The sequence below is a fragment of the Panthera onca genome, chromosome D1, assembly GCF_046562875.1.
Source record: "Panthera onca isolate mPanOnc1 chromosome D1, mPanOnc1 haplotype 2, whole genome shotgun sequence".
Lineage (NCBI taxonomy): Eukaryota > Metazoa > Chordata > Mammalia > Carnivora > Felidae > Panthera > Panthera onca.
The window spans coordinates 25,086,465-25,111,442 of record NC_138348.1 but is presented as its reverse complement, the minus strand read 5'-3'; the positions used below and the strand labels follow the sequence as shown (position 1 = coordinate 25,111,442).

General features: G+C 38.0%; 1 protein-coding gene across 9 annotated transcripts in view; it reads left to right on the top strand.

Annotated features, from left to right (window-relative positions):
• The window catches only part of IFTAP (intraflagellar transport associated protein), a 65,807-nt gene that overhangs the window by 723 nt on the left and 40,106 nt on the right, over positions 1-24,978 (top strand). For 6 of the 9 annotated variants that reach the window (XM_060606407.2, XM_060606414.3, XM_060606416.3 and 3 more), the window contains exon 2: positions 16,330-16,485. In XM_060606407.2, the coding sequence (XP_060462390.1) occupies positions 16,353-16,485 (133 nt within the window). In that variant the 5' untranslated portion in view covers positions 16,330-16,352. Of the gene's footprint in view, positions 1-21; positions 86-3,022; positions 3,096-16,329; positions 16,486-24,978 lie in introns of those variants that run through there. The other 3 variants (XM_060606409.3, XM_060606410.2, XM_060606411.2) reach the window with 2 other exon arrangements.

Genomic DNA, 24,978 nt, shown 5'->3' with positions numbered 1-24,978 from the left:
AATACAGTTAGTGGCCGTTATTTCAGATCGCTCTTTCCTGCACAAAACATTTGACATAAGCCTTTAGAAACGCTGTCGTAAGCAGGTACTAAGCAAAGAGGTGCCAGAATTATTCAGGATTTAATATTAGTCATAATATTTTTTAAAAAGCTATTTATTAGATGAACTCAGCTGGATACATTTTTATTTTATTATTATCACTTACCTTAGGGAGATGCCAGGAGCCTTAATGAGAAATATACTCTGTTTGCAGAGTGAGGTCCTAGGCACCAAAGGTTAAAGGAATCAAAAGGGTACAGATTCCCGACTGTTCAGAGTAAATTATTACTATGCTTCAAAAACAGGATGAAACAGTGTCTCTGAATATGGTTCTCAGTAGAGTATGGACTCTGAAGGCCGTTGGCTATAATCAAATCCTTTGTCTGTCACCTATTAACTATATGAACTTGGGCAAGTAATTTAACATGGCTCTGTCTCAGTTTCCTCATCTGTAAAATGAGATAATTTACCTACCTCCTTGGTTGATGTAAATTATCATTAGTAAATTACTGCATGTAAATTATTTACAATAGGGCTTTGCACACTGTGTTAGTTATAATTATGCTTGAACTTATCAAAAGTAGCGTTGTTAGTACACAATTACCTACAAGTCATGGCAGATGATACTTAATGTTGGAGATGGTTAAAAGAAATTTAGGATCTGGGATCTGGTCAGTGGGTATAGATTGATGAATTTTTTAGACTAATAAGAATTGGATAAGCATACACAATGGAGGTGTGGGTGGTGAGTTCAATTTAAATAACAGGAAATCATTCAGTCATTCTTCTGTTACTCTTTCTCTAACCTCTCCTTAAAAATGCAGACTTTGGGGGTGCCTGGGTGACTCAGTTGGTTAAGTGTCCGACTTCTGGTCAGGTCATGATCTCACGGTTTGTGGGTTCGAGCCCTGCATTGGGCTCTGTGCTGACAGTTTGGGGCCTGGAGCCTGCTTTGGATTCTGTGTCTCCCTCTCTCTGCCCCTCCCTTGCTCATGCCCTGTCTCTCTCTATCTCTTAAACATAAATAAATGTTAAAACATTTAAAAAAAATGCAGACTTTGCAGCCTGAGTCCAAATCTTGGTCAAGTTATTTTTTCTCTGTTCTTTCTTTTCTGTAAAATGGGAATAGTATTAGTATGTATTCATTGGGTTGTTTTGAAGGATAAATGGGATAACACGTGTAAATCACATAGCACAGTGCCTGGCACATAATAAACATTTGATAAATGTTGGTCGATACTATAGTTTTTATCTTGCCTGCAAAGATTCCTTGGCCCATTTAGAATCTATGTGTTCAGTGTAGTGAGATTTTGGTAAGGCTTTTTGTCTTGAAGCACTTCTGTAGATCAGATGTAATTAACCACTAAATGTGCTCTTCTATTTAGCTTTAGTTTACTTGGGAGATTCCTCAAGGTGTGATATTTTAAGAATCACATCTTGTGGGTTATGAAACCAAGTGAGGACATGGTGAATGAGAAGGGTTATTGTTAAAGTCATGAAAGCAAGCCTGCCTCTTCTTCATGATGGTTTGTAGGTTCAGCAACTTGCCCTGCTTATGAAATCACATGGGTGTCTTTTTTATTCATGGCCCATCCAAGTATGCATGAGAGAAGGCCTGGTGCAACTAAGAACATGCTCTCCATAGGGATTAAAAGGAAGTATCGTTCCCTGAATTCAGTAAATGAAAACTGTAAGTGACTCAGCGTGATACATGCTTATCAGACAGTTGTCCGCTTCTGGGTAGGGGGAACACTGAAGCCAAAGCCAGTTTGTTTTAAGTATCTCTGAAGACTGTTATTGGAATAAAAAGCAAGCTCTACAGGGGTCATGGAGTCCATATCCCAAGGGGTGAACATATACCAAGAACACTAGCTTTTAAACAGTAGACTTAAAAAAAAAAATAATGTTTATTTATTTTTGAGAGAGACAGAGACAGAATGCGAGTGGGTTAGGGGCAGAGAGAGAGGGAGACACAGAATTGGAGGCAGGCTCCAGGCTCCAAGCTGTCAGCACAGAGCCCAATGCGGGGCTTGGACCCACGAACCCTGAGATCATGACCTGAGCTGAAGTCGGATGCTCAACCGCTCAACCAACTGAGCCACCCAGGTGCCCCAACAGCAGGCTTTTTTAAAAATAAGGTCTCATTGTGGCCTTTTGGCTTCATTTTAAGGTTGTCTTAGGGAATTTGGCTTCTCATAAGTGAAAACATGACTACTACAGATGAAACAGATACATTTTCTTAGGCAAGACATAAGGAATACTACCCATTTTTTTTACAGCTTAGTTTGGTTCCCTAAAGATTTCTGACCTGTTCTCCTTTTGATGCCCTGCTCTTGATGCACCTCGTAATTTCAGGGCCCTAAAAAACAGGCGAGGTTTATTACTGTTAAGGTGAATTTCCTCCTCTTGTAATGCAGGTCAAGTATCTGTGTATTTAATGTTTAGATTACCCATTTAAAACCATGACCAGATGGCACACTTATTTAAAGAATAAACAGGAACACTGAAAGTATTTTCACATTAATTTGCCATATTTTTTTAGCTTTTGAAATTTGCTTTATTCACTTAAATATGCCCTCACTGGAGTGGACTATTGTATATTTTCCATAGTTTTAACATGACTATATTAGTCACATCTTGGTTTTTAAGAGTTTTTAAAAGGTAATACTAGAACTAAAATAATCTACTTTCTTTAAATAGTCTAGATAAAAAAGGAAGATTTGGAAAAAAAAAAAAGATACTGTTCTTCAACTGAAGGAAGTTTCAAAGTCCACGCATTAAAGATTCTTTTTAAAAGACAGAAATAGAGGACCAATAAATTTATACAATTTTCCCAACCCCATGCTAACATTCCTCAGCAGGGAGGTTTTCATTTATTCACTGTGAAGCTAGGGCACAGTTGAAAATCAAAAGAGGACTAATGGTGTGAGGTCTGGGTTTGTAGTTTCCTGTGTCTGAACTGACTCTTTTTTTCCTTCCAAAGAAAGGTACTGTACTCGGAGGCATTAAATCTTACTGATCAGTGTTGCCCGTGTTTTCTTGATTGCTCCAAAAGAGTAGGTAACCTCATGTAACCACAGTCATTTCGGGCATGAATTAACACTATCTTGCACAGCTAATTGGGTCTGAGATATACGTTGTTTGCTTTTTTTGCTGGCACTGAAGCCAGGATTAGGTCTTTTTGTTTTGTTTTTTTTTCCTGACACTTATGCCAGAGAAGCATTTATGTACTAAGATGAACACATGGGCTCTGATGCCACAGGAACTGAATCCTTGCAGCAGCCTGACAGCAGAAAGCCCCATAGTTTCCAAATTTTACAGCATCCCTTCCCCATCTGGACACCCAATGCATCTGTAACTCACCCGCTGCTAAAGTGGGGCATCGTCTTTCCCTTCAAGTTGACAAACGTAGGTGCCCATCTTTTAGTTTTGATAGAAATGAAGGTATCGGACCTACCTGAAGGCCAGAGAGGCTGCTCACCCCTCTCTGAATCTTTGCCGCTAAACCAGGTATTAAATGTCAGCACTTGGGGAAGATTCACTGACTGCCCACTCTGACTGTGGCAAGAGGAAGGCTCACAGTAAAGAGAATGTGTATATGTGCCTCCAGATGTTCCAGTGAACACTGATCTAACGGGAGTAACTGACTGTGACCTTTTTTTTTTTTTTTCTTTTCTTTAGATGGTCGAGGGAGATATCCACCGGGGTACATGCTCAAGATTTAACTATTTCCTTACTGGCAAACAATGGAAACACAGTCAGCTATTTATAAAGACCAAAACAAAACAAAACCTGGCTGAAACCTGACTTATATTTTTATTAAAAACATTTTAGAAAAATATAGAAGAAAATGAATATAATTGCTATGATTTAAATAACACTATTAAGAATCAAATGATAAATTATTTCCTAAAGCAGAGACCACTGATACCAATGTCAGTTATTTTGATCTTGAATTGCTCTTCAACAGTCTCATTTTCTTTAATGCAAAGCTCAGAAGTCATTCTAATTATTGGAGGCCTACTGCCAACTTCATATCATATATCAGGAGCTGCTGTGTAATATTACCCAGCAGAATGATTAAGCAAATGGGCTTTGGAGTCAAACTGACCTGGTTTTCTTTACCAGCTCTGCCATTTTCCACTGGAGTCATCCTAATCTCTAAGCCTCTGATTGTCTCTGTAGTGGGAATAATAGAAATAGTCACCCCAAAAGATTGTTGCAAAAAGATTAAATAAGATAATGTCTTTATTTTTTTTAATTACAATTTTTAAAAAATGTTTATTATTTTGAGAGAGAGAGACAGACAGACAGACAGACAGAGAGCCAGCAGGGGAGGGGTGGAGAGATACAGAACTCGAAGCAGGTCCCAGGCTCTGAGCTGTCAGCACAGAGCCTGATGGGGAGCTCAAACTTGCAGACCGCGAGATCGTGACCTCAGCTAAAGTCGGATACTTAGCCGACTGAGCCACCCAGGTGCCCCTCAGTTAGTATCTTTAAAGTGCTCAGTGCCCAGTAGCAACAAATGAGCGTTCCTATAGCTGCACATCCTCACCAGCATTTGGTGTTGTCAGTGTTCTGGATTCTGGTCATTCTAATAGCTGTGTAGTAGGATTTCATTGTTGTTTTAGTTTGTATTTCCCAGATCACATATGATGTGGAACATCTCTTCAGGTTTTTTGTTTGTTTGTTTTTGTCATCTGTATGTCTTTGTCAGGTATCTCTGAGTTTTTGTTTTGTTTTGTTTTGTTTTGTTTTTTTGCCAGGTTGTTTGTTTTCTTATTGTTGACTTTAAGAGTTCTTTGTATATTTTGGATAACAGTCCTTTGTCAGATGTGTTTCTGGCAAATATCTTCTGCCAGTCTGTGGCTTTTCTTTCTATTCTCTTGTCAGTTTTTAACTTTAATAAGTTATTATCAATTATTTCTTTCATAGATTGTACCTTTGGTATTATATCTAAAAAGTGGTTGCCAGACCCATGAGCTGTGAACTTTATGGTTTTGCATTTTTTTTGTTTAGGTCTGTGATCCATTTGAGTTAATTCTTGTGAAGGGTGTAAGGTCTGTGGCTAGATTAATTTTTCACATGTGGAGATGCAGTTCTAGAATCTTTGTTGAAAAGACTGTGTGTATGTCTATTCTATTGCCTTTGTTTCTTTGTTAAAGATCAGTTGATTGTGTTTATGTGAGTCTATTTCAGTGCTCTTGGCTCTGTTCGATTGATCTGTTTGTCTATTTAACTAATACCACACTGTCTTGATTACTATAGCTGACTTAATTTTAAAGCAACTCATTAAAAACAGTTCCATCAGGAGAAATATATACCACTCATTAGCTTATTGCCTAATCATAAAATTTTTTATTTGTGCTCTATTACAGTGTTTATCCAAATGTATATACATTTTACCTGATTATAATAAATAAGAATGCATTTAAATTTTATTTTCTCTTTTTAATGTAACATTATTTCGTATACACTATGAAATGTATATTTTATTTCCACCTTTATGATTTTTAATAACTTTCTAAAATTCCATTCAGTAAATGTAAGATAATTTTTCTGACTAACCACCATTGTTGGTTATTTAATCAGTTTCCGTGTGGCTTAGATGATAGAATGCATGATCAGAAGTAGACAGATCTGGATTTGAGTCTCAGTTTTGCCACTTACTAGCTAAATTCTCCTTTTGAGCTTCAGTTTCCTTATCTCTAAAACAGGAATGATCCCTGCTTTGTTGTAAGAATTAATGGATACAAAGTGTCTGATATAAAAGAGTGTACTAGTAAATCTTGTCTGATGATGATGATGATGCTATAAATATATTTGTACAAGTGACTGAGTTTTTGCAAAATTTTAGTATATATATGTTCAGGGTTGATTTTTTAAAAAACTAATGAGTAGCTCAGTTGTTTGGCTGATTTTCATCATTTGAAGTGTTGGCCCATCCTTTAAAAAGGCATCATCATCTCTTCTAGTTACTTCCATGATGATTTTTTTCTTTGTCTGCAAAAGAGTATTGGATTATTTCCCTAATCTGTTTATGGTGTTATATGATGATTATAGTACTTGAAATTCCAGCATCAATGACAGCTCTCATAAAGTTGATGTATTGGGTATCTCCACAGTAAATACAAAATAAGAAATGCAACATAGTAACCATGGGTAGGTTTAGGCAAATATTTTAGCCTTTCTGTGTTACTAACATCAGAAAACAGGCAGTTTGTTGCTGAATGGGTTAGTTGTTTTCTGAAGCAGCTGGAATTAGCAACACATTTGGAAATGGATTTTAAAACCTTTAGCCTTTGCCACACCATTAGGAGAGCATTAGATTTGCAGTGATCTCAGTCAAGATCCCAATCTACTGAAATGCTCAGCATAGAAACTAAATGTGAAATAGTAAACTGTATTTATTGTGCATCCACTATGTATAGGGGCATGTGGAGAATTAGAAAAATTATCACAGACACAAATCTTGTCTTTAAGAGACATACATAGTAATGGGACAAAGCAACTTTACATCCTTCCTTACACTTACCCTTAGAAGGTCTTAAAAGTTCACCAGGAAATTGTAATTATAGGTTACTCAGCCCATTCTTAAACCCCTTTGGCACAATCTAATTCAAACTTCTGCTGAGGGGCACCTGCGTGGCTCAGTTGGTTAAGCATCTGATTTTGGCTCAGGTCATGATCTCCCGGTTTGTGGGTTCCAGCCCTGCATCAGGTTCTGTGCTGACAGCTCAGAGCCTATAAAGCCTGCTTCAGATTCTGTGTCTCCCTCTCTCTCTGCCCCTCCCTCACTCAACTCTCTGTCTCAAAAATAAACATTTTTTTAAAATTTAAAACAAAACTACTGAAATATATTAATTTCTCCTACCTTAATCCAAAACACAGTGGATAATTAAAGAATGAGAGTCAGTGCAATTACAGAATAAAATAATTTTTCTTTCACAATGGGGAGATAAAAGTAAGAGGATATACTGACATAGTAATTGAACAATTAGGAAGCATAATTGGAGAAAAACAGAATGCCAGAGATGGGGGACAGCTTCAAGTCCAGTGCCTTTATTTTCACATTCAAACTACTTTAAGGTCAGAGAAGTTAAATAACAGAACAAGGGTAGCAGAGCTGCAGGGGTGTGTATCCATGGTGGGTTGAGGGGACGCAGGGGAGGGACACTCTTCTGTGAACTCATGATTGGTTTTCAAGAAGTACAGAGTGCCTCTCAAGCATTTCCATCCCCATTTTGCAAATGGAGAAAAAATTACATTGCTGCTCAACGAATTAATAAGTTTGAGTCAAGGACAACTTTTCATAGCATTCGGATAGGAATAGATAATTTTTACTTTTTAAATAAGTGGCTGATGTTTAAGGAAATAATATAAACAGCCTAGGAAAAGGAGATATTTGACTTGTTGAGTGAATCCCGTAATGGGAGCCACAATGGAAACTGGCAGAGAGGAGAAAAGAGGCAGGAAAAGGAAGTCTATGGAAGGAAGCAAACTACAGTTAGTATGATGGATTGTCAAAAGAAGGACATGACAAGTGACCTGTCACTTTTTATTTAGGACAATTAATTAAATATGGCCACCTGACTGCAATGACTGGTATTTTCCTCTTCATTGTTCTGTGATTTAAGGTGGACTCTGCTGTAAAATAAAATGGAGAAAAATTGCAGAGGTGATTTACAATGTTGTAGTAAAAAAAAATTCACTTCAGAATTTTATTTTTAGAGAAGGAGGGATTTTGTGTTTCTTAGTTACTGTCTTTGGATATAGAAACCACATTTGTGTATGTGTGTTACATTGTGTACATTGAGGCAAAATTGCAATTAAAATGCTGAGATTAATTGGAAGCTGGGGAATTACTGTACTCCCTGTTAAAGCTCATTTATTATTCCACAGTCATAGTCATAGGAGTTTAGAATAAAAAATAGTTGAGAAATGCATCTTTAAAATCTTATTTCTTTCAAGAAATGTCAAATGAAAAGGTCGATTTTATTTGCAAGACCTGGCATTTTGAAGCACTTAGAAATGAATTTCTGCAAGCAGAGTTGGTTTAGTTGGGTTTGTCTACACCTGCTTCTAACTGGCTGTGTGGATTTTGCTTTAAAGCAGGATTTCTGGTATTGTAACAGTACTGTGCACTGTGCAGGTGGCTTACAGACTCAGGACGCTGGAGAGAAGGGGATAGCTTTAATTAAGAGTGGATACCTTTGTGCTGCAATTACTACGCAATACAGGTAACATAGGCATTAATGGGGCATTGCATCCCCCGTGAAGGTGGGATTACAACTGAGCTAAAAAAAATTCTCTTATGATTGAATTGCATGGTTATAGAGCTATAAAGTTGACTCAGAAACTCTACTGCCTCTACTGGATTCACAGCTTTATCAGGCACCTTGAAAAAATGTTCGATGAAAGACTCGTCACCATTCATAACGCACTGATGTAGTTGCTCACATTTCTGAAGATAGGAGATCAGTTTTGAAAGTGGTTGAAGGACATGTGTGGCACATTTTTCTTGATAAATGGACTAGCCTAGAGTTAATGTGCTTGTTGGAGTTTTACTAGGGGGTGAAGATAGGGTATTTACTTGTGATTACCCATAATGAAATTTTTCAACAAAGCAAATAATCAAAAGTGGTAGTGAAAAAGTAGTCTTTCTGATTTCCCAAACAGTGGATTTTCTGAAATTTGTCTTATGGGTATATCCTTCAGATTCCATATCCACTGGTAATCTGCTTTTTAAAAAAATTATAGGAAACGAGTGGGGGGAGGAAGTTTGAATGCTTAACTGTGTGCATTTTTCTTTGCTTAATGGAATTAATAACTGTGTAATTGAAAACAATCTAATACTCAGTTGACCTGCCTCAGTGAGTCAATGCAGACATTTCTGGATTGACTGAAACAGCTTGAAGGAAGAGTATATTTTGGGGACATAAAATTGATTTTATACAATCTGCTGATGAACAGTAAGGCTTAATGAATGATAGCCTCAAGAAACCTCATTACAGTAGCTTGGATGGATGAGCAGGAAAGGGAAGCAAATTTTTCAACAGGAAAGTTTCTGCTTCAACATGTAATTTTATAGATTAGTGTTATTCCCATTCCCCCAGAGCTTTCTGCAGGGGAAAAACAATCAACATGCATAATTTTATTTTCTTAAATCTTTTCTTTTACCTTACTTGCCTTAGCCTTCTTCTCTTGCTCCCCTTTTCCCCTTTTAAACTTTTAACTTTGAAATAATCACAGATCACAGAACGGATTCATGTGAGGTTCCAAAAAAAATGTATAGGGAGGGAGATTTTGTGCACTCTTGTTGCAGCCTTTTGCAATGTTAACATCTTGTGTATCTGTGTACATTATAAAAGTCAGGAAATTGATATTGGTACAATCCATAGAACATATCCCGGTTTTACCAGTTACATATGCACAATTTGTGTGTGTAGTTCAGCTGTCTGACATGTGTAGCCACATGTCAAGATACGACAGTCAAGATACCCAGCTCTATCACCACTGCCAGACTAATGTTACCCCACTTATATCCACAACACAAAATTGGTGTTCTCACAATTTTTCTGATGATTTGTCTCACCCATTCTGATGAGTGTGTAGGGGTATCTCATTGTGGCTTTAATTTACATTCCTTTAATGGCTAATGATATTAACATCTTTTCATTAGATTATTTACAATTTATATATCCTCTTTGGTGAAATGTCTGTGCATGTCTTTAGTTTTTTTTTTTAACTGGACTTTTCTTTAATGTTGGGTTTTGAGAGTTCTTTATATGTTCCGTGTGCTAGTCCTGTGTTGGATGTGTAATTTATAAATGTTTTCTCCCAGCCTGTGATTCTTTTTTATCTTCTTAACAGGATCTTTCCCAGAGCAAAGTTTTGAATTTTGATGAGGTTTAACTTATCACGTTTTCTTCTTTATTTCAAGTTTTTATTTAAATTCTATTTTTTTAAATTTTTAATTAATTATTTATTTATTTATTTTGAGACAGAGAGAGACAGCGTTAGCCGGGGAGGGGCAGAGAGATAGGGAGACACAGAATCAGAAGCAGGCTCCAGGCTCTGAGCTGTCAGCACAGAGCCCGATGCGGGGCTCGAACTCACAAACCGTGAGATCATGACTTGAGCCGAGGTTGGACACTCAACCGACTGAGCCACCCAGGCACCCTGTTAAATTCTACTTAACATATATTGTAAAATTGGTTTCAGGTGTAGAATTTAGTGATTCATCACTTATATATAACACCCAGTGCTCAGCACAAGTGACCTCCTTAATACCCATTACCCATTTAGCCCATCCCCCACCCACCTTTCTCCATCAACCTTCAGTTTGTTCTCTACACTTTAAAGTCTCTTATGGTTTGCTTCTCTCTTTTTTTCCCTCCTTCCCCTATGTTCACCTGTACACACACACACACACACACACACACACACACACACACATTTACACCACATCTTTATTTGTTCCTTAGTCAATGGACATTTGGGCCCTTTCCATAATTTGACTATTGTTGATACTGCTGTTGTAAACGTTGGGGTGCATGTGCCCCTTTGGATCTGTATTTTTGTCTCCTTTGGGTAAATACCTAGTAGTGCAGTTGCTGGGTTATAGGGTATATCACTTTTTCTTCTTAGAGACATGCTTTTGGTGTCAGTTCTAAGAACTCTTTGCCTAGTCCTATGTCCTAAAGATTGTCTATATATTTTTTTCCTGCTTCTTTTATAAAATCCACTGTTTTGTCTTGATATGTTTTCATTGTTCTTACTATTACAGCCTTCATTAAAAAATACTTTCACTCCATTCCATATTGCTCTAATTTAAAAATAATCACCAAAAAAATACAAAAAATAAAAACAATCACCATACATATGGATCATCAGAGTCATTCTTGTTACAAAAATGGAGTCCTGTATAGAGTGCATAGATTATAATCCTCTTTAGGAAAGGAACTAGATCTGTTTCTCTTAAGGCATCTCTTGTATCTGTGTTCATGATGAGCATGTACTTAGCTCGCATGTTTTATTAGATGCAGCTTTTAGTATGGGTGTCTCTTTTTTCTCTTTTCCTCACGGTGAGATTTTGTCAAGGAAAAAATAAGCTGCGAAATTCCTATTAATAAGACCATCGCATGGATGACAATACAACTTCTCTCTTCTGAAGCTCTGTAGTCGGCAGTAATCCCCAAGCTTTTTCACCTCCCTCCAAGTGCTGCCCTTAAAGCTCAATGCAGAAGTGTGCCTAGGGAAGTCTTTATATAGACATGTAGATGCTTATGCCATCAACATTTTGGTGATAATGAAGAATTCCGTGCCTTTAAGTGTTAGGAAAGTCTCGTTGGGAGAAGCTTATAACTTGAAGTGCAGTGTATTCTTTGATGCTAGAATTGTATGTTTTTATCTCATTCTGATAAAACGCAGCAGAGGAGTTACTGTGCACACACGTATACACATATGCTTTGCCTTGCTTTGCCTCAAGGTTTTTGTATGTTGTTGAGGTACAGGATGTAGTTGGGGGCATGGTTATAACAATCCTGATGAGATTGCTGCCTTTCCCTTAATTTCCTGCTGCCTTCATGTTTGCCTTGAAATTCATAGTCATAAGCATGTTGTCATTACTGTTTTGATATGCAAACTGTCATAATTGATATGTCATTACTGTTTTGATATGTACTGCTCCTCATCAGTAGTCCTTACTTGACAAAAACCCTACCTGAAGTTTCTTTGCCAGATTTATTCATTTATTCTCTGTCATTGGACTAGATGACCTCCAGGTTTCTCTCAACCCTGAGAATCTGTGACAATTTCAATCACTGGATTTCTTTCTCTCTTTAATATGATCTAAAAGACATAAAAAATATTAGAGGATGCAAAATAGGTGTAGTTCAGTCAAGGCAGAAGAAATCCGTTCATACCGGGTCTCTTCTATCATCTAAATAAATCAGTACACTTGCAATGTAATTTTGGTCTTTTTAAAATTTGCCCATTTTCCAAAAAATAAAAGAAGACCCATCCTGTGAAGTACCAAGGTTGATAGTTTCATCTCTGTAGGCAAGGTGAATTCTTTTGATAATATTCCATCTTACCATTCGGCACAGCAGGAGATTCTTGTTGAGCAGAACTATGAACATTTGAGGAAGTGGATTTTGACAGCCTCTGCACAACTCTTTAAAAATGTGTTGTTATTTATTATTTTAAAATATCAGCAGTAAACCTCACAGTTTAAAAAAGACAACCCCATTTTTGTCAACGTACAATTCTTTATGCTGTTAAAAGCAGGTTATACGCTTTGAGGGGAGACCAGCTCATGGTGACTTGTTTCCGAAGACTTACCACTCTTGCCTCTGAAGGTTGCAATTTGTTTAGGTAGGTTGCATTAGGCAGAGGTCTGCAGATAAACATCAAAGATGTGTTAAGTCAATGGTGATAATTCCACATGCCATGTTTCATAATTATGCTTTTCAGAGACCACAGAGCACTAATTGGCTTGGGTGGTTGTTAGTTTCATTATTTGGTAGTAGAAAACAGGACCCCGGGAAGGTTCTGTGATTTTCTCTCCATCTCTCAGTGACTGGATAGGAAGAGAACCGAGCCTGTGGTCTTCCTGTGAAATTTAGTAGTCCAAGCAGAGCAAAATATCCTCCCTGTGTTTCCCTCTGGAGGCTGTGATTGTGAAAGTGTTGTGTGTGATTTTCCAGTCAATATTTCTACTCATTTACTTATCGTCACAAAAGTTCTGGGTCTTTCATGTGGAGCTCTAAGCCTTAAAATATAAAATCCATGCCAAAATAAAGGATCCTATTATGGGCAAGTCGCTCTCGCTCTCGCTCTCTCTCTCCCCCTTTTTCCTTTTTAGAAATAATACTTCACGATAAAAACAAATAAACGTGAATGGCAACTGAAAAAGCATTGCTTCCTTCTAGAAAACCACTGGGATTTGCATAAACCACTTGAGTGTCTGGTAAATGATTACCTGCTCTGTCAGTCCCTGGGGACTTTTAACATTAGGCTATTTGCATTTTTAGAGATAAGGAAAGTTCTAAATTTGAAGGTGGGTATTTGTTACACTCTTCAGATGATGCCAGTTTACAAAACTCTTTATAAAGTCAGTAAAAACATTACCTCTTCTGTATTGGGATAACCACGTGAATTAAATTAAAGGCCTTGAAGGAGTTTGAATGTGTCCTGTGCATAGCCTGTTAATTATGTCCTTTTGGTAAAACTGAGATGTGTTAAGGCTAAAATCTCAGAATATTACCACTTTGAGAATTGGAAAAGAAGTTTAAAGGATTTTCTATTGTCACTCTTAAAGCATCCACAAGGAGACATTTACAGCAATGTAAAACAGCCTGGCCGCCTCTTTTCGGTATTTATCGGCTGAAGGAGATTTGAGGAAGAGATTGATGTCCTACGGAGCTGGAATTTCACTGGGGTTCCATCCTGGAAAAGCAGATTGACGTTAACATTCTTGTAACTAGGTCCATGTCCTACTGACAGTGAAATAATAGCCACCTTTGAATTTATTATTTTTTATCTGGCAACTGCAAGCATAGTTTATTAAACTTCGAATTGCTGAAGCCTGGCAGTGTTATGGGTGAATTTGCATAAACTCTACCTGATACTTTTTCCTGTATTTAATTTTCAGGTTACAAATAGTTTGAAACAGTTTCTTTCATTTTGAGTTCATATATATAGTTACATTAAAATTTTTCCTTTTATTTTTATTTTATTTTTTGTGGTTTTCAGACTTCGATAGCACCATATTTTTTTCTAGGGTTGTAAAGCATGCGGGCTTATCTTGATTTATCTTGAGGTGACATCAATGCCTTCAAAGTCAGAGGGGGTCACACACAGTCAAGGCAGGTCTTTGTGGAGGCAATGGACAGAATACCAAGGCTGATCCATTATCATCATGGTCATCATGGCTAACATTGTTTGACGGTTCATTTATATCCATTTAATTCTCACCGCAATCCTGTGAAGTATGCGAAACTTAACAATTCCTTACTTAAAACCCTTAGGGTCAGATGTGTTTCAGAATTCAGAGTTTTTTGGAGTTTAGAAAGGTAATCAGGGGTAATACCATGTGTTACACAAAATCTCCAGTGGGGTCCGGGAAAACACCTCAAAAGCATCCCCCTTAGAACTTCTTCAGGGAAACGTCTGAGTGGTCACACTGAGTAGAATTAACAAAAACCATAGATACTTTCATGTTAATTCAGGTCAGGTCTTGCCACCAAATGAGGTTGGCCATCATCTTATGAAAACATTTCTGTGTCTATCTGAACTTCTGGTAGATACCAAATAAATAAATTTAATAACAGATAACAAAATTTTGTGCTTGTTTTGGAAAACTAGAAGAAGCTTGGTGCTTTCTCTCCCTCCTGTACACTATCAGAGAACACCCTCCTTTTTATTATCCCCCACGAATTCTACTTCTTAGGCAGTAATTACTCTTCTGCTTTCTGTAGATAGTAAATTTCTCAAAGCTATGATATTTCATACCGAATGAATGGAGTTTAACAAGTTGAAATGTCACAAGGAAAAACAAAGTTAGACTGCAAGGATTGAGGCATTGTGTCCTAGCCGACACGCATTTAGCAGTATGTTAAGTAACTGACAATGTGAGGAGGCCACCAGCAATGTGAACACACTTCAGCATATAGTAGGAGTGCAGTATTCAGAATGTGGGAGTTAGTCAAACCTCACTGGATCCAGAGCGTATCTGGAGTCTTGTCTTCATTTCTGGTTGGCATACTTTAAAGGGATGCAGGCGGTGTGAAATCTCTTCCGGGTAGACTGCTCAGGAGAGCGGAACCGCTTGAAGCTGTGTCGTGTTAAGGCACAGGTGAAATAATTGGGCAAGTTTAGTTGAGTTTTGCCAGTTTCTAGCAGTATTTGACTACCCTACCTGCTCAAATGAGTAATGTTAGCTTCATATTGATGGGTGCCAGCTGTATGCCATGTCCTGAGCTATTTAGCACTTGGGATACAAAGAAGGAAAGACATGGGCCCTGCCTGTCACAGGCTTCATGTCTAATGGGACCCAGAAATCTATACAACTATTTCCAATACAGTATGTTAAGTGTAACCATAGACACAGTATGAGGCAGCACAGAGAAATTGTGATTAGCTCTCTGTGGTGATGGGGTTGGAAGGCTCAAGCCTCTGGAGAGAAACTGATTTTTTTTTTCTTCATCGAGAGAGAGTGGGGGAGGGGGAGAGGGAGAGAAACTTTTTTGTAATTTTAAATGTTTATTTTGAGACAGAGAGAGGGAGAATGTACACGTGCAAGCGGGGGAGGGGCAGAGAGAGAGAGGGAGGGAGAGAATCCCAAGCAGACTCTGAGCTGTCAGCATACAGCCTGACATGGGGCTTGAAATCACTAACCGTGAGATCATGATGACCTGGGCCGAAATCAAGAGTCAGACAAGTGTCTGACTGAACCACTCAGGTGTCCTGAAAGAGAGAGACAGACAGGCAGACAGTGAGAGAGAGAATCTTCAGCAGGCTCCAACGCTCAGCATGGGGCTTGACGCAGGGCTCAATCCCACGACCCCGGGATCCTGACCTGAGCTGAAATCGAGAGTTGGATACTCAACTGACTGAGCCACCCAGGCACCCCGAGAAACTGAATTCTGAGGTTGGTTTTGAAAAAAAAAAAATTAAGTGAGTGAGATAAAATTGAGAAAGGACGGCATAGGCTTGTTCAAATATTTGGAAGGATGTTATGTATAAGAAGGATTGAAATTGTGCAATATGATCCCCAGGGGCTCAGGGCCCAGTTGGGGAGATGTGCAGGGAGAGAGATTTTGAAGGAGTCTTTGATACAGTGGTCCAAAGGCTTCTTTGGAATGTTCGGAGTTCCCAGTCCTTGGATGTGTTAAAGCACAGACGAGTCAGTTGTTTGGTGGCAACAGTACAGTAGCACGTGGTGGGGGCAGGGGTACCACACAATGGCTAGAGGTGAAGCACAGTGAAGTGCTTAAGGGCATGGGTTCTAGATCTGACTCCTGGAACTGGTCCTTCTAACTACTGGCTCTGTGACCTGAGCTAGGATTGTTAGGAAGTTAACATCGAAGGGCTCAGAACTGCACCCGGTACACAGTGAGTGCTAAATAAGTAGCTAATGAATATTAGCTGTTATTGTTGTCGTTGGATATACCCTTTGAAGTACCTCTCACCTTGAAAGACTGAATTTCTGCAAATTTCTACAACATTTTCAAGAGAGGCTGGTACCCCAACTCTCTCTAGCTCATGCTTTTCTTTGTCCCATAGATAAAGTGGCCTCGTGAATAGGAATGCCTGCCCGAATATCAGAATTGGAGATCATGGATGAAGATCGATTAACTGAAGAAGTCTTGGATAAGTTTGTTAATTGTCATGAACAAACATATGAAGAATTTCTGAGCACTTTTCCTCATCTTTCAAAAGGTAAAATGGGGAAGTCAACTCTCTAGAGCAGTAGAGATAAAGAATTTTATTATAATTTTATGTCTTTGCTGTTTTTTCAAAAAGACTATTTAATAAGCATTCATTCATTCCTTTCCTTTGATCAGCTAATGCATATCAGGGATTTGAGACTGATGCATGCAAATTCCAACATTTTTCTACAACCAAGAGTTGTATTATGGAGTCAGAGCCATCGAATTTGAGAACTAAAAGGGACCCGAGAAATCATTTCATATAATTCATTTGCTTTTGAAGAGATATAAGCGCAAAGAGTAGAGGTTTTTAAAAGCATGTTTAAAATGTTTAAGAAATATAGCATAATATAGGCTATGGAGTTACACTGTATCCCTTTGGGTCCTGGCATTGCCACTTTCTAGGTATGTGACCTTGGGAGAGGCGGTTGAGTAAGGGGGGTGGGTAATAATGGTGCCTTAAAGGTTTACGAAGGTTAATTGAGAGACTCCAAGTAAAACCCTGAGCAGAGTGGCTAACACAAGAAATACTCAATGCTAGGCATTGTTGGTTGTTGTCACTGGGATGTCACTGGGATGCTGTGGTCACTGGAGAATGGAAACACCCCTCCAGACTGGAAGTGATAAACTGAAGCCTAAAGTCCAAGCCCATGTTGTGTGTTTCATTATGTGTCTCGCTCGCCTCATACAGTGGTGTTGTGTTTTTTCGATTGAGTCAACCTTTAAAAGTTGGGAAATGTTACATAAAAAATCTTTATTTATGGTCTTCTTTGATTAAGAGGGAAGACCTGTTACCTCTGATTTCCCTGATGGCAAGATCAGCTAGAGCTGGGGAGCCCTTGCCCTGTGAGCGCCCTGTTTGTCACACCCTCTGGCATTCGCACGTTGTGAAGAAGTGTGTATGCGTTGCCTGCTTCATTCACCGAAGTGGCTCCTGTAGGCATTTGAGTTTGTAGTCTTTGTTCTGGGTTCTGCCTCAGATGGCCTGCCATTGGCTCGGTCTCAACTTTGGTCCTTTCTGGGTCCCTGATCCACATTTGTGAGACAATTGGTTCTCCCCCTTGCTGCACATCGGACTCACCTGAGGGGTTTTTTAGAGCATGGTGACACCAGGGCCCACTCTAAATCTTAGCTGGGGCCCAGGAATTGGTATTTTGTAAAAATTCCCCTGGTTATTCTAATGCGTACCTGATTGAGAATAGGGAGTTTCATAATCTCCGGGGTGATCACACTTTCAAGATACTTCATGATTTTAAGTCATGATTCATGTGCCCTTAACAAATGTAAAAGAAGGGTATTTATAATGAAGAAAAGGAAAAGTGATTCTAACTGGTTACTTTGTGCAAGATAGTTGGAATATTGATATTTGTTTTGTTTACGCTTGAAAACTGTGGGCGATGTGTTTATTTACACTTAATGGAGAAATTAGGAAATATCTTGTTTACTTTGAGGCTGTGAACGATCTGTTTTGACATGATATGTCGATCAAATTAATCTTGCTTAAGGCCAAATCATCTTTTGGTCTATAAACTTGGGTTTGGGAAGATGTTTGCTTTCTCAGAGCCTAATGATTTAGTTCCATCCTTTCTGTACCTAACAAAGCAGTAGGAATGGTTGGGGTGGGGTGTGGAAACAAGGGCAAAACTAGCAGAATTAATATATTTTGTATGACAATTGCATTTTGTGTGTGGTGGTTTTTTTTTTTTTTTTTTGGAAAGAGTGTGTGTGCAAGTGGGGGTGGAGTGGGGTGGGGGGAGAAGGCTGGAGAGAGAGAGAATCTTAAACAGGCTCCATGCTCAGTGTAGAGCCCAACGAGGGCCTCGATCCCACAACGGTGAGATCATGACCTGAGCCAAAATCAAGAGTCGAATACTTAACTGCCTGAGCCACCCAGGCGCCCCACCAATGGCATTTTGATAATCCAAATTATTTTGGAAGTTGCAAAGCTGACTTTATTTTCATACTCTGGAAAAGTAAGAACTTCTTGCAAGGACCTGAATGTTTTAAAGGGGTTATGATGTTTTTTGTTTTGAGGGTAAGGGGCATATTGTGTTTTCAAATTTCTGTAAGATCATTGCATGCTGAGAAAGAAACTGTTGCAGATGTGGTGAACTCATTCTGAGTTCAGTTTTGTGCCCCAAATTGAGCTGAAATAAATGATGATGCAAGTTACATTAACTGCATCTCCAAGCACACTCTTTTTTTTTTCCCTTTCAAAATATCCCTAGGCACCAGTTCACATTATAAACTAATGACCTGAAAAAATTCCTCTTAAAGCACAAAGAATTGTGAGTGCAAAAATGTGTCTTAAATCAGTAAGCATCCTTCCCTTCCCCGCCCCCGAAACATTTAAGTACCTTCTGAAAAACCAAATAGTACTCAGGGACAGGCCTAGGAGTCTGCAGAATTGATTGAACTGAATGCGGTTAGTTTTGTTTTAAGGAAGAGATGAAAGCTGTTTGTTCAAAGTTTTCCCATTCTTTCCAGCCCTTCATTTGTCTTGGTGTGCTCGCTTGTTTTGCTGGTGTGTAGAATCTTCTCTCTGTGAAAGTGGTAATCACCACACAGGCTCATGTACATTTCTTGAGTAAGTTTGGTTTCTCAAGTCTATTACAATTTCCTCTGATTGACTGTTCTATTTATTTTTATAATAGTTATATGCCGGAATGCTTATAAGATTCATTTTCTTTCCAAGACTGTTAAAAGGGTCAGTAATCCTATTAAAAATATTTCCCTGGAAAAAGATTAAACTATAGCCTGATTGAAAGAAATTCACATCACTGTTTCAGACTGTTGGAAAATCATTGGAAACTGTGAATATTGTAGCAAAAGTCTCACTCCAATACATTGATGTTGATCCTATTTTGCAAGGGTTTTGTTTTGTTTTTTAAAGCAACTCTGTTTTTTTTTTTTTTAACTATGGTACATACTTGATAATAAATACAATGTTCTATCAAAATGTTTATAGAGACACATTAATTATGTGTTTCAAACAGACAGTTGTAATTGAATTCTCAATAGTATCATCAGTTCAAGAGAGTAAGACAAAGTTGTGAGATTTGTATTAGAAAATCAGTGTGCAGACTTTGGTTTTATTCATTATTGGTGAGATGTTTATTATATTGTTGATATTATTGAGGGTAAAGATAAGAGGCTAAGTTTCAATCCTTGGCATCTCAATTTCTTTGTGAATGTAATTCTTTTATCCATATAAAGGAAAAAAGTGCCTTTTCCTTCTTGTCTGTCATATTTCTATCATTTGCTTAGGTTAGGAAAACATAGATGTGAAAACTTATATTTGATTTTCTGCTAATGCATTTATTCATTTATTCATTCATTAATTCTGTACCTCCTAATGGTCTAGGTATTGTTTTAGGTGCTAAGGATCCCAAAATAAATTAAGATATACTTTGTGTTTTCAAGCATACATAGTCCAGGATGAGAGGTACATAAGTAAACAAAAAAATTACACTATTGTATGATAAATACCATAATAGAGAAAAGCAGGGAGTTCCGTGAGAGCTCACAGGAAGGCCATTCAGCCCCTGCCTGGGTGGGGAGGGCAGTAAAATCTACTCATTGGCGACAATGTCCATGGTGAGCCTGTAGTAACCACTGAACCAGTGGTTCAGTGCAGAAGGTTTTGAGAGATAAGAGCCAAATTGAATGATGTTAAAAATGCCTCCATTGTTGGTTGTCCTTTGGATCATATTTCCCTTTGTGTTGGTACTAATATATATATTTTTTAAATAATAGGTTTTTAAGGTAGAGATGTAGCCTTATCTTAGTGAGGGTGAGAGTTGTTTCTAATTTCCTTCCACACCAAGATCAATCACCACACGAGCTGATAGGGGAGGCATTTGCTCCCTTTTTTTTTTTAATTTTATTTTTTTAAAATTTACATCCAAATTAGTTAGCATATAGTGCAACAATGATTTCAGGAGTAGATTCCTTAATGCCCCTTACCCATTTAGCCCATCCCCCCTCCCACACCCCCTCCCGTAACCCTCTGTTTGTTCTCCGTATTTATGAGTCTCTTCTGTTTTGTCCCCTTCCCCGTTTTTATATTATTTTTGTTTCCCTTCCCTTATGTTCATCTGTTTTGTCTCTTAAAGTCCTTGTTTGAGTGAAGTCATATGATATTTGTCTTTCTCTGACTGACTAATTTCACTTAGCATAATACCTTCCAGTTCCATCCACATAGTTGCAAATGGCAAGATTTCATTCTTTTTGATTGCCGAGTAATACTCCATTGTATATATATACCGCATCTTCTTTATCCATTCATCCATCGATGGACATTTGGGCTCCTTCCATACTTTGGCTATTGTTGATAGTGCTGCTATAAACATGGGGGTGCATGTGTCCCTTCGAAACAGCATACCTGTATCCCTTGGATAAATACCTAGTAGTGCAATTGCTGGGTCGTAGGGTGGTTCTATTTTTAATTTTTTGAGGAACCTCCATACTGTTTTCCAGAGTGGCTGCACCAGCTTGTGCTCCCACCAACAATGCAAAAGAGGTCCTCTTTCTCTGCATCCTCGCCAACATCTGTTGTTATCCGAGTTGTTAATGTTAGCCATTCTGACAGGTATGAGGTGGTATCTCATTGTGGTGTTGATTTGTATTTCCCTGATGATGAGTGATGTTGAGCATTTTTTCATGTGTCTGTTAGCCATCTGGATGTCTTCTTTGCAGAAGTGTCTATTCATATCTTTTGCTCATTTCTTCACTGGATTATTTGTTTTTTGTGTGTTGAGTTTGATAAGTTCTTTATAGATTTTGGATACTAACCCTTTATCTGATATGTCATTTGCAAATATCTTCTCCCGTTCTGTCGGTTGCCTTTTAGTTTTGCTGCTTGTTTCCTTTGCTGTGCAGAAGCTTTTTATTTTGATGAGGTCCCAGTAGTTCATTTTTGCTTTTGTTTCCCTTGCCTCTGGAGACGTGTTGAGTAAGAAGTTGCTGCGGCCAAGATCAGAGAGGTTTTTTGCCTGCTTTCTCCTCGAGGATTTTGATGGCTTCCTGTTTTACTTTTAGGTCTTTCATCCATTTTGAGTTTATTTCTGTGTATGGTGTAAGAAAGTGGTCCAGGTTCATTCTTCTGCATGTCGCTGTCCAGTTTTCCCAGCACCACGTGCTGAAGAGACTGTCTTTATTCCATTGGATATTCTTTCCTGCTTTGTCAAAGATTGATTGGCCATATGTTTGTGGGTCCATTTCTGGGTTCTCTATTCTGTTCCATTGATCTGAGCGTCTGTTTTTGTGCACTCCCATTTTTTAAAGTGTTAGTTACTACTCATATTGGGGTCACACAAATTATATACGTAGGAAGCCAGCGACTTAGAAATTGACATTCAGTCTTTTCAACTCCATTTTGTTACATATGGTAGTAACTTTGGTGGGGGGAGGGTTATAGTGGTTACATCCAGTTCTCAAACTCTCTCTATCATACACATACCCTGTCATTGTTCTGGTTTTGTTCTTTAGGCTGCATGATTAGTTTTCATTAAAGTTATGTACTTTACCAACTGTTTAACTTAAAATAGTTTGGAAGTTGAAATGAATACACTGTGATTTTATTAAAACAATTTTTTTAACATTATTTATTTTTTGAGAGACAGAGACAGAGCGTGAGTGGGGGAGGGGCAGAGAGAGAGGGAGTCAAAGAATCTGAAGTAGGCTCCAGACTCTGAGCTGTCAGCACAGACCCTGATGTGGGGCTCGAACTCATGAACCGCAAGATCATGACCTTAGTCGAAGTTGGACACTTAACTGACTAGCCACCCAGGCACCCCTATACTGTGATTTTATGATTAACTCTTAAATAAGTCTTTGGTTTTCATTCTCTCCTTTCAATCTTAAAACACATAGGATCCAGTTCCCAAGTGATTTTACCAGTTTTTAGGATTACCACATAACAGCTTTCTATTCACTGCTATATTTATCTACTTTAGCTTGTTTTCTTATGTCTAGATCAAAGATTTTATTTCTGATTTTGATGTGTAATTTCGTTTCTGGTTTTCCTTATGCTACTCTCATTTTACTAATAATACTTTGTGCTTTCAGCATTTTATTATTCTTTCAATATATCTTTGAAAAAACGCCCATCAACTCAACCGCCCTTCTCCCTTCATACTTGTTAATATTTGAATTAAATTCCCCCTGAGGTAGAACATTCAGTACAAATGGCCATGCATGTGGCTTTATAAGCTGGTGGTGTTCTGGCCTTTGTTCCAAACTCTTAAAGAGTTTCAAAACCTCTGAATAGGTTTCAAGTTTTCTTAGATTTTAGTAATCTTATATAATCATAAGAGAGCTTATTCTATATTTTTCACTTTATTCACATTTAGTTCTTTAAGGAGCTGTGCCAGTGCTCTATCACCATTACAAATTTCAGGAATGTACAGTTACCATAAGATTTGTGATCATTCGGCCTGCAGTGTCCAGCACGAGAGACACAGATGGTGGTTGAACACTTGAAATGTGGCTAGTGCTGCCCACTTGAGTTTTAGATTTCACTTAATTTTAATTAGTTTAAGTTTAAATAAAAATGCTCATATTCAGCTCAGTTACTGGAAAACTTTTAAATATGTTTAGGACAACTTGGGTATGTGAATTAATTTTTTCAAATGTAAATTTTATGAAATATTGAGGAGTCCCCTTCTGTGGTTTCAATTACCTGTGGTCAACCAGGATCTGCAAGAAGATGGTCCTCCTTCTGAATTATCGTCAGAAGGTCATAGTAGCCTAATACTACATCATAGTGCCTGCCTCATTCACATCATTTCATCTCATCAGGTAGGCATTTTATTGTCTCATCATCACAAGAAGAAGTGAATATGGTACAGTAAGATATTTTAAAGAGAGAGTGACCGACCATTCACACTAACTTTTATTATAGTTATTGTTGTAATTATTCTACTTTATTATTGTTGTTGTTAATCTCTTACTGTACCTAATTTATAAATCAAAGTTTACCATAGGTATGTATGTACTGGAAAAAACAGTTTATATAGGGTTTGGTACTGATTGGGGTTTCAGGCATCCATTGGGGGTCTTGGAACAAATTCTTCATGGAAAAGCGGGGAACTACTATCAACACAGATCAAGTATTTCTGATGAAAAATTTTCACCTGGGGGCACCTGGGTGACTCAGTCGGTTGAGTGTTCGACTTTGGCTCAGGTCATGATCTCTTGGTTTGTGAGTTCGAGGCCCACATCGGGCTCTGTGCTGACAGGTTAGAGCCTGGAGCCTGCTTCAGATTCTGTGTCTCCCTTCCTCTCTGCCCCTCCCCTGCTCATGCTCTGTCTGTCTCTGTCTCTCAAAACTACATAAACATTAAAAAATTTTTTAAAAAGTTAAAAAAACTTTTCTTCATCTGAATTGAGATAAGCTATAAATGCAAAATATGCAAGGTTTTTGAAGAATTTGTATAAAAATAGAATATAAAATATCTCAGTAATATTTTCATTTTAACTGCATTTAAAATGACAATATTTTAGAAAATTGACTTAAATAAGATATGTTATTAAAATTAAATTCACTTTCTAAAACTTTAAAAAATGTGGTTGCTTGAAAATTTAAAACCACGTATGTGGCTTACATTATATTTCTACTGAGCATCACTGCTCTAGATCAGTAGTTCTCAAACTTGGCTAAGTATCAGAAAAACTTTTATAATGTCAAACTTGTATAAGCATAAAGATTTCCAGGACCACCTGGGTCACTCAGTCAGTTAAGTATCCGACTCTTCATTTTGGCTCAGGTCATGATCTCACAAATCAAGCCCCACGTCGGGCTCTGTGCTGGCAGCCCAGAGCCTGCTTGGGATTCTCTCCATCTCTCTCTGCCCCTACTCCACTCACACACTCTCTCTCACCAAATAAATAAATAAATAAATAAATAAATAAATAAATAAGCAAGCTTAAAAAAAAAAAAAAGAATAAAGATTTCCAGATGCTTTCTGGGCTTATTAAATTAGAGGCTCTATAGTGAAGGGTCCAGGAATTTTTACATTCATAACGCTTTTCACTAATTCAGCTGTACCACTAGTTTTGAGAACCTCTGGTTTAGACTACAATTCTGATAATGCAGTCCCTTAAAAGGCAGGACTATCTAAATACCTTTTTTAAGGTATTTAGATTTTTTAAACAATACTTATTTAAGTAATCTTTATAGCCAACGTGGGACTCGAACTCACGATCCCAAGATCTAGAGTCACATGCTCTTATGACTGAGCCAGCCAGGCATCCCCTTGTTTCTGTTTAAACCATAATGTTAGAAGAGACATTCCAGTGCTCTTAATTTTAGCTTAATTCACTGATGTATTCACTAAGCATTTGTCTTGAGTAACTTTAATTGTGACAATGATGCAAAGAAGAGCCATTACTTACCCTTTTTATAGCTCAGAGAACTGAAAGCCATTGTAAATTAACACCTTGCCTGAGGACCAGTCAGGGGTTCAGACTCCAGACATCTGACCCTCCTCTGTATCACTAT